Source organism: Pelophylax lessonae, assembly GCF_965119305.1.
Source record: "Pelophylax lessonae genome assembly, chromosome: 4".
Classification (NCBI taxonomy): Eukaryota; Metazoa; Chordata; class Amphibia; order Anura; family Ranidae; genus Pelophylax; species Pelophylax lessonae.
Genome location: NC_138771.1, coordinates 112,288,965 through 112,305,081, shown reverse-complemented (window position 1 = coordinate 112,305,081; position 16,117 = coordinate 112,288,965). Strand labels below are relative to the sequence as shown.

The following is a 16,117-nucleotide window of genomic DNA, read 5'->3' as shown; positions in this document are numbered from 1 at the left end:
GAACACACAAAAGACTCGGATCTTGTATAGAGTTCCCTATTGTGCAATCCCAACAAAAACATAAACTTCAATGTACTGTGGCAGTGTACTGAATGTAATAAATAAAAGTGCACAATGGCATTTTGCTACATGCTATGAGGAAGGCTTTACAGTAATCCCCCGCTACATCGCGGTTCAGTTTTTGCGGTCCCGGTAATTTGCGGTTTTTTTTGTAATGTTATTTTACTATATAAATCATTAAAAATGAAAGATTTTTGTGTTTTTCATAGCTCTTGCTCTGTCTCTAAGTATCTTTTATGTGTTTAAATGAGTTTCCATTGTTTTAAAAGTGTGTTTAAAGACCTTAAAATGCTTTTACACGTACAGTGACAGTAAAAAAATCATGCCTACAATGCATTTTAATAGGGTTTTTCTATTTCGCGGAATTTCACTTTTCGCGGCTGGGTCCGGAACGTAACCCCCGCAATGGAGGGGGGTTTACTGTACCTGAAATCAGTTGGAAACTTTGTGTATTATGTATCAACTATTTTGTAGTACTCAAGTGAAGAAGCATCTGAGTTTCCGGCTAATATCTTTAAGGACTTATCATACTACATGCTGACTGTAATTTATACAAAGGCAACTTGATTAAAGCTGAGTCTAAACCAGCAACAGAGCGTGCTGCTCCTTTAAAAAGTAATTTGTAGGACACTAGGCAGGAAAAAGCTTGACTGCGCCCATGGGGTAGTCCCAGGGGGTATACTCCCACACTTAGCTATAGGCACTCAGTTGTGTTACAAGGATTGTCAGAAGAAAGGAAGAAAGCAAACTCCACAGAGGGGTGGGTGCTGTGTCCGTCAATGAACATCAGAGAAATGGATTTTGCAGTAAGTCAAAAATCCCATTTTCTCTTTCGTTTATTGACGGACACACCTCCGTATCTTCCTGACCATTGGAACATCCCAAAACAGTGTCACAAATAAGGGGTGGGAACAAGAAAAAATCCCCAAGCCAACCAGGTAACATGGAGCTCAACCATAAACAACTGGAGCTCAACTGAAAAAAACAATACACCCTCAAAGAAAACCAGGTCCTCTAAACCAGTGGTTCTCAATTCCGGTCCTCGGGACCCACTAACAGGCCAGATTTTAAGTATTACCTTGGGGGATGCAGACTAGAATACTGCAATCACTGAGCAGCAAATTAGATCACCTGTGATGTAATTTAGTTATCTTGCAAACCTGGCCTGTTGGTGGGTCCCGAGGACCGGAGTTGGGAACCACTGCTCTAAACAGCAGCCTGCAAAACCTTGCGGCCAAAAGAATACACAGATGTCAACACATCTACCTTATAAAACTTTGTAAAGTGTGCACAGATGACCAGGTGGGCCCCTTTCAAACCCGTAGCAATGACGCCTGAAGATGGAAGGCCCAGGAGGTACTAAGTGCCCGAGGAGAGTGAGCCTTAACAAGGAAAGGAGGAACCTGACCCTTAGGTGAATAGGCCTGAATCGCTGTCTGTCTGATTCATCTTGAAATGGTCGCAGCAGAAGCAGCCAACCCTTTTCAAAGTCCATCCGTGAGTACAAATAGTGAGACTTAAGGCCCGTACACACGTACCGATTGTCGGCCGAAAAGATTCGGCCAACGACCGATCGGCCGATTTTTGGCTTGTTAGTATGATGCTTCCGACAGCCGACAGCGCACTTTCGGCCGAACAGAATCTGTCGTGCAAGCATTAAAATTTTTGTATGCCGACACCAGAACGGCCGATTGTTCGCCAGTCAGTACAGATTTCGGCCGACAGACAGCAGATTTGCAAGACTGGGCATGCTCAGAAAAGAAAAAACACAGGGAAAGTCAACCATCACATGACATCACTTCTGCAGTCGGCTGTTGTTGGCCGACAAAATTTGTGTGCAGTCTTTTGCACTTTTCAGCGGACACGACAGCCCGGGGACAAAAGACGGCCGATCGTTCGGCCGACGATCGGTAGGTGTGTACGGGGCTTTACACCACGCAATGTATGTCTTCCAAGTACGATGGTAGATCTTCCTAGAGGTAGATTTTCTAGCCTTTAACAGCATAGGAATCACAGATTCAGAAAAACCTCTATCCTTCAGCACCTGGCTTTCAACAGCGAAGCCGTTAAAGCCAGCGACTGTAAAGCAGGATGGGTAATTGGCCCTTGGGACAGCAGATCTTCCCTGGGAGGAAGTCTCCAAGAGGCATCGGCGACCAGTCATACCAGATCAGCGTACGGAGACCGGCGAGGCCAGTCTGGAGCCACTAGAATGACCGGAATCTCTTCTGCCTCGATCCTGCGCAGGAGTCTTGGAAGAAGTTTGAGAGGGGGAATGCGTCAATCAGCTGATACTGGCTCCAAGGAGCCACTAAGGTTTCTGTGGCATCGGCGAGAGGATCCGGAGACCGTGCCACAAACCTCTGTACCTTCCTGTTGAGATGAGGAGTACCCCACTGTAAACACAATTGATGAAACACCTCCGGATGAAGCAACTATTCCCCCTGGTCCAACGCCTGTCAACTGAGATAATCCGCTTGCCAATTTTCCATCCCTGAAATGTGTACAGCAGAGAGGGCTGGAACCAATTGTTCTGCCCACCTTAGAATACCGGCTACCTCCTGAGCTGCCAGGGCATTTCTTGTGCCCCTTGGTGATTGACATATGCCAAGACCATGGCATTGTCCGATTAAATGCGTACCAGACACCCCTGAAGAAGAATTGTCCAATGATCCAGACAAAGTCTGATCGATCAGAGTTCTAGTACATTGATCGGAAGAGTCCAGGCCCCTTGAGCACAATCTGTGCTAAGAACACCTCTCCACCCGGACAAGCTGGCATCCGTGGTGACAACCATCCAGTACAGGGGGGAAGAAGGGATTTTCCCTGTTGAAGTGCCAAAGAACGAGGCCACCAGATCAGGGAACCTTTCGTACCCCAGCTCAACAAGATTAGATTGTCTAGAGACTGAGAATTCTTGTCCCATTTCACCAGGATCTCTCTTTGCAGAGATCTCGTGTGGAACTGTGCAAACAGAACCGCCTCGAAGGTAGACACATCAGGCCCAGCACCCGCATGCAAGCCCGGAGGGATGACCATCTGCTGGACAACAGAAGCTGGATTGCCTCCTGCAATTTCTGGAGTTTTTCCAGAGGAAGAAACACTCTGGCTGAGGCTAAGTCCAGAGTCAGACCCAGATAGTCCAGTCTTGTGGACGGAACCAGAGCACACTTCCGAAGGTTCGTAATCCACCCAAACTCCCTCAGAGTTCGCAGAGTAATCTTCAAGTTTTCCATCAGAGTAGTCGGAGACTCCGCTCGCAGAAGAAGATCGTCCAGGTACCCCAGTACCGCGATCTCCCGCTGACGTGACACTTTTGTGAAGACCCAAGGAGCGGAGGCAAGGCCAAAAAGTAACGCCACAAACTGATAATGCTCCTCACCAAAGCGGAGGAAGCGCTGGTGACCGGCACATATTGGAATGTGAAGGTAGGCGTCCTTGATGTCGATAGAAGCGAGAAAATCCCCTTGATGTAGGGACGCTGCTACCATGCAAATGGACTCAATTCTGAACTTCTGTACCTGCACAAAGCAGTTTAGCGCCTTGAGGTACAGAATTGGACGTACCTTGCCTTCCTTCCTGGGAACTGTAAACAGGTTTGAGTAAAACCCCTGAAAACGTTCCTAAGTCGGAACTGGGACAATCATCCCTTGAAGTAACAAATCTTGTACCACCTTAAAAAGACTCTGTAAGCGATCTTAAGACAAGCGCAGGTTGGAAGGGAAGAACCTTCCCGGAGGATAAGACTGAAACTCAATCTTGTAGCCTGACCGAATGACTTTGTGGATCCACTTGTCCTTTGCCAGGGAGGTCCATTGATCCGGAAACCAGCGAAGACATCCCCACACCCCAGATACAGGTGAGGGGACCCCTTCATGCAGAGGAAGCCTTGTGCGCAGGTCTGGAAGAGCCCACTCGTGACTTGCCAGACCAGGTCCTCCTGGAACCTCTGGTGGAGGCTCTGAAGGGCTTAGATCCCTTGTCTTGAGACCCTGAGGGAAGAAAGGGAATCTTATTAACCCAAAAAAGAATGGCCCCCATTTACGAATCAGATTCAGGATCTGATGAGACAGATGAAGCAGGTGAAGGCGGGGGACGCTTTTTGCTAGCCCGTTTTCCCAGGACCAAATCCACCTTGGAAACTAAGGACTCCAGGACTGCCATCAGTGCAGCCAGGGATTGTTGGGACCTGGAGGGCCCAGCAGCCTCAGAGGGGATCAGGTGGGGAAATGTGCTCCAGGGACTCCATTAGAGAAGAGGGGGACCCACACAATAAAAGTGTATAACACTGCCAGGGACACCCCCACCATGCTGGGGGCACCACAGGGTCCAGCACAGAGCACTACCGATCAAGACAATTCATGCAAAATTATTCAAAAGGGCAAATAATAGGAAAATTTCTCGTATGATACCAGATCGTAGGATTTTAATTTAATCAGTACAGCTGTTGTTCATAAATATAATGCAATTACGCCACTACACATGACATCACTTCCGAATTTTTATTCTGCCGTATGAGAATTTTTGTCACTTTAGTAAACTCTTAAATTTCTATATGAGACTGACATGCAAAAAAAATGGACGATCATTGGTCCGATAATCTCATCGTGAGTACCAGGCATTAGCCTGTGTCCATGCACAGACAGATGTTTATTGGCAGAAAAAAACCCACAGCCAGTAAATCCAGGAGCAGCAGCGTTTGGCAGAAGAAATGCGTGACACGTGTAAACGCATGTTAGTGGGTCTAAAGGTGTGTTTAGCGCTTGAGCACCAACTCCTTTCAATGGTCTGAATAAATTATTATTCTGGCGCATGAATTGAATTCATGTCCAAGTGCTATACGTGTCTACAAGCTTGAAATATTTTTTTTCTGCCAGGAGGAAAAGCGTCTGGGAGAGTTAGAGAAACGTTCGGTGTGTATGAGGCTGAATCAGGATCTTCCTGATATAACACTCCGGAGTATAAACATCAGTAAATGATTACCTTCCTGTACAGGACGCCATAATAAAGGCCACTTGTATCTTACTATGGAATGCCCAGTCGGTTATTTAAGGTCCCCGCCCCCCCCCCCCCCTATGGATTGCAGTTCCCTGCTTGTCTTTCAGTGTCCTGGGACCTCAATAATTATTTATCTTAATTCAATTATTTTGAAATGATGTAACTGGAATCTTTGTTATGTATTGGTGTGTAATCAGATCTGATAGTAATAACAAAACCACTTCCATATGTCCCCACCTATAGAAATCATTACATCATAGAGATCCTCTGAGATCATCAGACAATTATTATTTCCAGTACAATGGAGTGCAGTCACACCATGACATAGGTGGGATTCCAATACATTGACCACTGTAATATGTCTTATCTGGCCATACACTGTGCAATCTGATTGCACAAGTTGTGTAACATCAGGACAACCGTAGAACAAATCAATATCATTTCTTATTATATAAAATCAGACCTTAACATTACATCATTGATGGCAGATCTAAAGGAGGTTGTACAATCAGATTGTAAAGTGTGTGGTGAGCCATACAACCCACCATGAATACAGAGGTGCACATACTTTCTCTTTATTGATCAGTGTGAGAATTGCAGTAGTGCCTCTGAGCAGCACAGGTGACATGACCTGTGTACCTGGCCCTGCCATGCTCTGTGTACCTGGCCCTGCCATGCTCTGTGTACCTGGCCCTGCCATGCTCTGTACTATAGAGGAGGCAGGGCAGCTGTCACACACAGATCAGTCTGGGATCCGTTAGTGATGTCTGTTGCTGGCCAGAAGAGTGGGCTGCCCTGCACAGGGCGAGGTCGTGTGACTGGGGGGGGGGGGGAAGGGAGGGTGAGCCTGTGTAGAGAGCTGAGTGGGCGTGTCGGGAAGGAGAAGCATGCCAGGGTGTGGGCGTGTAACACAGAGGGGCGTGTCAGCTATAACAAAGAGCCAAGAAAGGTTCTTCTGCAATGTTATGTGCTGTCATCCCCGGTGTGATCATATGTATGGGAGCCGTGCGATCCTCCATCACCGAGATCCCCGCAGTCCTCCCCCTACACACACCGAGCGGAGAGCACACACAGAGGTCATATGAGGTGGCCTCCCTCCCCGGGACCGCACGGCTCCTCCCACCAGCCCATCAACTTCTACTACAGACAACTGTCACCGGACACGCCCACCGATACCCTGCGGGGGATCACCGGTCACACCCACCCATCGGATCACACCCTGCAAATACTCACACACCCCACCCCAGTCCTTAGATCCCCCCAACACACTGCACCCAGCCATGTCACCGAATCCCCCAACACACTGCACCCAGCCATGTCACCGAGCCTTTCCAACACACTGCACCCAGCCATGCCACTGATTCCCCCAACACACTGCACCCAGCCATGCCACTGATTCCCCCAACACACTGCACCCAGCCATGCCACTGATTCCCCCAACACACTGCACCCAGCCATGCCACTGATTCCCCCAACACACTGCACCCAGCCATGCCACTGAATCCCCCAACACACTGCACCCAGCCATGTCACCGAGCCTTTCCAACACACTGCACCCAGCCATGCCACTGATTCCCCCAACACACTGCACCCAGCCATGTCACCGAGCCTTTCCAACACACTGCACCCAGCCATGCCACTGATTCCCCCAACACACTGCACCCAGCCATGCCACTGATTCCCCCAACACACTGCACCCAGCCATGCCACTGATTCCCCCAACACACTGCACCCAGCCATGCCACTGATTCCCCCAACACACTGCACCCAGCCATGCCACTGAATCCCCCAACACACTGCACCCAGCCATGTCACTGATTCCCCCAACACACTGCACCCAGCCATGCCACTGATTCCCCCAACACACTGCACCCAGCCATGCCACTGAATCCCCCAACACACTGCACCCAGCCATGTCACCGAGCCTTTCCAACACACTGCACCCAGCCATGCCACTGATTCCCCCAACACACTGCACCCAGCCATGTCACCGAGCCTTTCCAACACACTGCACCCAGCCATGCCACTGATTCCCCCAACACACTGCACCCAGCCATGCCACTGATTCCCCCAACACACTGCACCCAGCCATGCCACTGATTCCCCCAACACACTGCACCCAGCCATGCCACTGATTCCCCCAACACACTGCACCCAGCCATGCCACTGAATCCCCCAACACACTGCACCCAGCCATGTCACCGAGCCTTTCCAACACACTGCACCCAGCCATGCCACTGATTCCCCCAACACACTGCACCCAGCCATGTCACCGAGCCTTTCCAACACACTGCACCCAGCCATGCCACTGATTCCCCCAACACACTGCACCCAGCCATGCCACTGATTCCCCCAACACACTGCACCCAGCCATGCCACTGATTCCCCCAACACACTGCACCCAGCCATGCCACTGATTCCCCCAACACACTGCACCCAGCCATGCCACTGAATCCCCCAACACACTGCACCCAGCCATGTCACTGATTCCCCCAACACACTGCACCCAGCCATGCCACTGATTCCCCCAACACACTGCACCCAGCCATGCCACTGAATCCCCCAACACACTGCACCCAGCCATGTCACCGAGCCTTTCCAACACACTGCACCCAGCCATGCCACTGATTCCCCCAACACACTGCACCCAGCCATGTCACCGAGCCTTTCCAACACACTGCACCCAGCCATGCCACTGATTCCCCCAACACACTGCACCCAGCCATGCCACTGATTCCCCCAACACACTGCACCCAGCCATGCCACTGATTCCCCCAACACACTGCACCCAGCCATGCCACTGAATCCCCCAACACACTGCACCCAGCCATGCCACTGAATCCCCCAACACACTGCACCCAGCCATGTCACTGATTCCCCCAACACACTGCACCCAGCCATGCCACTGAATCCCCCAACACACTGCACCCAGCCATGTCACCGAGCCTTTCCAACACACTGCACCCAGCCATGCCACTGATTCCCCCAACACACTGCACCCAGCCATGTCACCAAGCCTTTCCAACACACTGCACCCAGCCATGCCACTGATTCCCCCAACACACTGCACCCAGCCATGCCACTGATTCCCCCAACACACTGCACCCAGCCATGCCACTGATTCCCCCAACACACTGCACCCAGCCATGTCACCGAATCCCCCAACACACTGCACCCAGCCATGTCACTGATTCCCCCAACACACTGCACCCAGCCATGCCACTGAATCCCCCAACACACTGCACCCAGCCATGTCACCGAGCCTTTCCAACACACTGCACCCAGCCATGCCACTGATTCCCCCAACACACTGCACCCAGCCATGTCACCAAGCCTTTCCAACACACTGCACCCAGCCATGCCACTGATTCCCCCAACACACTGCACCCAGCCATGCCACTGATTCCCCCAACACACTGCACCCAGCCATGCCACTGATTCCCCCAACACACTGCACCCAGCCATGCCACTGAATCCCCCAACACACTGCACCCAGCCATGTCACTGAATCCCCCCAACACACTGCACCCAGCCATGTCACTGCACCCCCCAACACACTGCACCCAGCCATGTCACCGAATCCCCCAACACACTGCACCCCCCAACACACTGCACCCAGCCATGCCACTGAATCCCACAACACACTGCACCCAGCCATGTCACCGAGCCTTTCCAACACACTGCACCCAGCCATGTCACCGAATCCCCCAACACACTGCACCCAGCCATGTCACTGAATCCCCCAACACACTGCACCCAGCCATGTCACTGATTCCCCCAACACACTGCACCCAGCCATGCCACTGAATCCCCCAACACACTGCACCCAGCCATGTCACCGAATCCCCCAACACACTGCACCCCCCAACACACTGCACCCAGCCATGCCACTGAATCCCACAACACACTGCACCCAGCCATGTCACCGAGCCTTTCCAACACACTGCACCCAGCCATGTCACCGAATCCCCCAACACACTGCACCCAGCCATGTCACTGATTCCCCCAACACACTGCACCCAGCCATGCCACTGAATCCCCCAACACACTGCACCCAGCCATGTCACCGAGCCTTTCCAACACACTGCACCCAGCCATGCCACTGATTCCCCCAACACACTGCACCCAGCCATGCCACTGAATCCCCCAACACACTGCACCCAGCCATGTCACCGAGCCTTTCCAACACACTGCACCCAGCCATGCCACTGATTCCCCCAACACACTGCACCCAGCCATGCCACTGATTCCCCCAACACACTGCACCCAGCCATGCCACTGATTCCCCCAACACACTGCACCCAGCCATGCCACTGAATCCCCCAACACACTGCACCCAGCCATGTCACTGAATCCCCCCAACACACTGCACCCAGCCATGTCACTGCACCCCCCAACACACTGCACCCAGCCATGTCACCGAATCCCCCAACACACTGCACCCCCCAACACACTGCACCCAGCCATGCCACTGAATCCCACAACACACTGCACCCAGCCATGTCACCGAGCCTTTCCAACACACTGCACCCAGCCATGTCACCGAATCCCCCAACACACTGCACCCAGCCATGTCACTGATTCCCCCAACACACTGCACCCAGCCATGCCACTGAATCCCCCAACACACTGCACCCAGCCATGTCACCGAGCCTTTCCAACACACTGCACCCAGCCATGCCACTGATTCCCCCAACACACTGCACCCAGCCATGCCACTGAATCCCCCAACACACTGCACCCAGCCATGTCACCGAGCCTTTCCAACACACTGCACCCAGCCATGCCACTGATTCCCCCAACACACTGCACCCAGCCATGCCACTGATTCCTCCAACACACTGCACCCAGCCATGCCACTGATTCCCCCAACACACTGCACCCAGCCATGCCACTGAATCCCCCAACACACTGCACCCAGCCATGTCACTGAATCCCCCCAACACACTGCACCCAGCCATGTCACTGCACCCCCCAACACACTGCACCCAGCCATGTCACCGAATCCCCCAACACACTGCACCCCCCAACACACTGCACCCAGCCATGCCACTGAATCCCACAACACACTGCACCCAGCCATGTCACCGAGCCTTTCCAACACACTGCACCCAGCCATGTCACCGAATCCCCCAACACACTGCACCCAGCCATGCCACTGATTCCCCCAACACACTGCACCCAGCCATGCCACTGAATCCCCCAACACACTGCACCCAGCCATGTCACCGAGCCTTTCCAACACACTGCACCCAGCCATGTCACCGAATCCCCCAACACACTGCACCCCCCAACACACTGCACCCAGCCATGCCACTGAATCCCACAACACACTGCACCCAGCCATGTCACCGAGCCTTTCCAACACACTGCACCCAGCCATGTCACCGAATCCCCCAACACACTGCACCCAGCCATGTCACCGAATCCCCCCAACACACTGCACCCCCCAACACACTGCACCCAGCCATGTCACTGAATCCCCCCCCAACACACTGCACCCAGCCATGCCACTGAATCCCACAACACACTGCACCCAGCCATGTCACCGAATCCCCCCAACACACTGCACCCAGCCATGTCACCGAATCCCCCCAACACACTGCACCCAGCCATGTCACTGAATCCCCCCAGCACACTGCACCCAGCCATGTCACTGAATCCCCCCAGCACACTGCACCCAGCCATGTCACTGAATCCCCCCAACACACTGCACCCAGCCATGTCACCGAATCCCCCCAACACACTGCACCCCCCAACACACTGCACCCAGCCATGTCACTGAATCCCCCCAGCACACTGCACCCAGCCATGTCACTGAATCCCCCAACACACTGCATCCAGCCATGTCACCGAATCCCACAACACACTGCACCCAGCCATGTCACCGAATCCCCCCAACACATTGCACCCAGCCATTTCACCGAATCCCCCCAACACACTGCACCCAGCCATGTCACCGAATCCCCCCAACACACTGCACCCCCCAACACACTGCACCCAGCCATGTCACTGAATCCCCCCAGCACACTGCACCCAGCCATGCCACTGAATCCCCCCAACACACTGCACCCAGCCATGTCACCGAATCCCCCCAACACACTGCACCCAGCCATGCCACTTAATCCCCCCAACACACTGCACCCAGCCATGTCACCGAATCCCCCCAACACACTGCACCCAGCCATGTCACTGAATCCCCCCAACACACTGCACCCAGCCATGTCACTGAATCCCCCCAACACACTGCACCCAGCCATGTCACTGAATCCCCCAACACACTGCACCCAGCCATGTCACCGAATCCCCCCAACAGACTGCACCCAGCCATGTCACCGAATCCCCCCAACACACTGCACCCAGCCATGTCACCGAATACCCCCAACACACTAGACCCAGCCATGTCACCGAGCCTTTCCAACACACTGCACCCAGCCATGTCACCCAGCCTCTCCAAGACATTGCACCCAGCCATGTCACTGAATCCCCCCAACACACTGCACCCAGCCATGCCACTGAATCCCCCCAACACACTGCACCCCGCAACACACTGCACCCAGCCATGTCACCGAATCCCCCAACACACTGCACCCAGCCATGTCACCGAATCCCCCAACACACTGCACCCAGCCATGTCACCGAATCCCCCAACACACTGTACCCAGCCATGTCACCGAATCCCCCCAACACACTGCACCCCCCAACACACTGCACCCAGCCATGTCACTGAATCCCCCCAACACACTGCACCCAGCCATGTCACTGAATCCCCCCAACACATTGCACCCAGCCATGTCACTGAATCCCCCAGGACACTGCACCCAGCCATGTCACTGAATCCCCCCAACACATTGCACCCAGCCATGTCACTGAATCCCCCCAACACCCAGCCATGTCACTGAGCCTCCCCACTCATTGCACCCACCAAATAATCATTGCACACACCCCACTCACTGAGCCCACCCCAGTCCTTGAATCCCCCCAACACACTGCACCCAGCCATGTCACCGAATCCCCCCAGGACACTGCACCCACCCCACTCATTGCACCCAGCCATGTCACCCAACCTCCCCAGCTATTGCTCCCAGCCATGTCACTGAATCCCCCCAACACACTGCACCCAGCCATGTCACTGAATCCCCCCAGGACACTGCACCCAGCCATGTCACCGAGCCTCTCCAAGACATTTCACCCACCCCACACATTGCACCCAGCCATGTCACCCAGCCTCTCCAAGACATTGCACCCAGCCATGTCACTGAATCCCCCCAACACACTGCACCCAGCCATGTCACCGAGCCTCCCCAGCCATTGCTCCCAGCCATGTCACTGAATCCCCCCAGGACACTGCACCCACCCCACTCATTGCACCCAGCCATGTCACCCAGCCTCCCCAGCCATTGCTCCCACCAAATAATCATCGCACACACCCCACTCACTGAGCCCACCCCAGTCCTTGAATCCCCCCAGGACACTGCACCCAGCCATGTCACTGAATCCCCCCAACACACTGCACCCAGCCATGTCACAGAGCCTCCCCACTCATTGCACCCACCAAATAATCATTGCACACACCCCACTCACTGAGCCCACCCCAGTCCTTGAATCCCCCCAAGACACTGCACCCAGCCATGTCAATGAGCCTCCCCACTCATTGCACCCACCCCAGTCATTGCCCCCACCTTAATCATTGCACACACCCCACTCACTGAGTCCCCCCAGTCCTTGCACCCACCCAACACACTGCACCCAGCCATGTCAATGAGCCTCCCCAAGACATTGCACCCTCCCCAGTACTTTCACCCAGCCATGTCACTGAACCCCCCCCCCAACACACTGCCCCCACCCCAATATCATTACACCCAACCAACACACTGCCCCCACCCGAGTCACTGAATCCTCCAAGGCATTGCACCTCCCTAAGTCACTGCACTTACCCAAGTCATTAATCCCCCCAAGTACCCCCCCCCCCCCCCCAATCATTGCACCCTCTGTCTCCTTGCTCGGAGGAGCCTGCAGTGCCCACATACACAATCAGGTGTCTGCACTAGATCCCCCCGATCAATGCCTGAGATCACACCTGCCTGGCAGAGGAGGAGGAGGGGGTGTGATCAGTCTTGCACTGGCTGATTCTTTGTCTATAGGAAGACAGTATATACAATGTATGGATTGATGAATGAGTATAGCCCAGTGTGCCGCATGGCTCAGTGTATGTAATGTAATGGGGAGCAGAACCCCCTGTATGTAATGAGGATAGACAGGTGAGGTGCATGGATCAGTGTATGTAATGTAATGGGGAGCAGAACCCCCTGTATGTAATGAGGATAGACAGCTGAGGTGCATGGATCAGTACATGTACAGTCTATGGACTGGGGAGCAGAACCCCCTGTATGTAATGAGGATAGACAGGTGAAGTGCATGGATCAGTGTATGTAATGTAATGGGGAGCAGAACCCCCTGTATGTATTTTGATGAGGATAGTCCTGTTTATAATAATGATGATGAGGATAGTCCTCTATATAACAATGAGGTTAGTCCTATGTATATAATGATGAGGATAGTCCTGTGTATATAATAATAATGAGGATAGTCCTGTGTGTATATATATATATAATATAATGATAAGGATAGTCCTGTGTATATAATGATGAGGCTATTTCTGTATATAATAATAATGAGGATAGTCCTGTGTATATAACGATGAGGATAGTTCTGTATATAATAATGATGGGGATAGTCCTGTGTATATAATGATGAAGATAGTCCTGTGTATATAATGATGCGCATAGTCCTGTGTATATATTGATGCGGATAGTCCTGTGTATATAATGATGCGGATAGTCCTGTGTATATATTGATGCGGATAGTCCTGTGTATATAATGATGAAGATAGTCCTGTGTATATAATGATGCGCATAGTCCTGTATATATAATGATGCGCATAGTCCTGTGTATATATTGATGCGGATAGTCCTGTGTATATATTGATGCGGATAGTCCTGTGTATATAATGAGGATAGTCCTGTGTATATAATGGGGATAGTCCTGTGTCTATATTGATGATGATAGTCCTGTAAATAATATTGATGGGAATAGTCCTGTAAATAATAATGATGAAGATAGTCCTGTATATAATAATTATGGGGATAGTCCTGTAAATAATAATCATGGAGTAGTCCTGTATATAAACATGATGAGGATAGTCCTGTATATAATACTGATGAGGATAGTCCTGTATATAATACTGATGAGGATAGTCCTGTATATAATACTGATGGGGATATTCCTGTATATAATAATGATGGGAATAGTCCTGTATATAATAATGATGAGGATAGTCCTGTATATAATAATGATGGGGATAGTCCTGTATATAATACTGATGAGGATAGTCCTGTATATAATAATGATGGGGATAGTCCTGTATAAAATAATGATGAGGATAGTCCTGTATATAATAATGATGGGGATAGTCCTGTATATAATAATGATGAGGATAGTCCTGTATATAATAATGATGGGGATAGTCCTGTATATAACACTGATGAGGATAGCCCTATGTATATGAGTATAGTCCTGAATATAACACTGCTGAGGATAGCCCCCTGTATATGGGGATAGTCCTGTATATAATACTGATGGGGATAGTCCTGTATATAATACTCATGAGGATAGTCCTGTATATAACACTGAGGATAGCCCCATGTATATGGGGATAGTCCTGTATATAACACTGAGGATAGCCCCATGTATATGGGGATAGTCCTATATATAACACTGAGGATAGCCCCATGTATATGAGTATAGTCCTGTATATAACACTGAGGATAGCCCCATGTATATGAGTATAGTCCTATATATAACACTGAGGATAGCCCCATGTATATGAGGATAGTCCTGTATATAATACTGAGGATAGCCCCCTGTATATGAGGATAGTCCTGTATATAATACTGATGAGGATATTCCTGTGTATATGAGTATATTCCTGTATATAACACTGAGGATAGCCCCATGTATATGAGGATAGTCCTGTATATAACACTGAGGATAGCCCCATGCTTTGTTGGGGGTGTCCCTCCCTCTCTCCCTCCCTCCCGGCACTGACCTGTGTGTGTCCTGAGATGAGCCTTGAGATGGGAGGACTTGCCGTAGACCTTGTCACACCCGGGGTAGGGACATTTGTGCTTCTTGAGGGGTGACTCGGGGTCAGCTCTGCTCTTGCCCCGTCTCCCCCTTTGTCTGGCCTCCGGTTGCATTGGAGGGGTGTCAGGGCCGATCTCCCCCCCACCAGCCGGGCTCCCCTTCTCCTCGGGGGGGCCCCCAGGGACTTGTTGGTTGAGATCGGCCAGGATCCGGGCCACCACGAAGAGGGAGGCGTTGTCCTTGCCAGCCTTGTCCTCGGGTGGAGGGTCACCAGGGGCCGGGGGCTCACTCCTCTGCCCCCCATGCTCAGCACTGTGGACAATGGCCCGGCTGGACATCGATACAAGGCACTCTGCTGCGAAGTGATCCACGAAAGCCACCGAGGACATGTTAGAAATGATTTATTTTTCCTGCTTTCAGTTGTAATCGATCCCCTCGTTCATCCAGCCCCGCCACACACAGAGATCGGCTCCGGGATTAGCTGACTCCGGATTGCACTTGGTCCATACAGATCACGCCCAACTTGCATAGAAAAAGAAATCCATCTGAGTGACAGGGAGAGAGGGGCACCCCTGACATTGACAGCTTCAATCCCCCCTCCTAATCTCAGGAATGATTGATATATTGTGCAGGGTGATCAGGACTACATCTTCTGTTGCTGCACTGTGGCAGTAAGAGGTGCCTGACTCTCCCTGCTATTGCACTATGTGAGTGTGTGTGTGTCTCAGTCCCACGTGGGGGCGTGGCCTGCAGGAACATCTGTGAGTGACGTCACCAAGAAGCCACATCCTGGCTCGATGAGTCTACAAGTCACCATCTCCCTCCTGGCTCCCAGCGAGCAAGATCTGCAGAGCTTGGGGTGTGAGAAGGAAGGCATAGCCTGCCAACCAACCAGCCCTGGGAACCAATCAGG

General features: G+C 51.9%; 1 protein-coding gene across 1 annotated transcript in view; it reads right to left on the bottom strand.

Moving 5' to 3' along the window:
* KLF13 (KLF transcription factor 13) overlaps positions 1-15,637 on the bottom strand; it is a 145,259-nt gene extending 129,622 nt beyond the window's left edge. The window contains exon 1 of the mRNA XM_082256698.1: positions 15,167-15,637. Coding sequence (XP_082112824.1) covers positions 15,167-15,593 — 427 coding nt within the window. The 5' untranslated portion in view covers positions 15,594-15,637. The remainder of the gene's footprint in view (positions 1-15,166) is intronic.
* Positions 15,638-16,117: the final 480 nt, after the last annotated feature.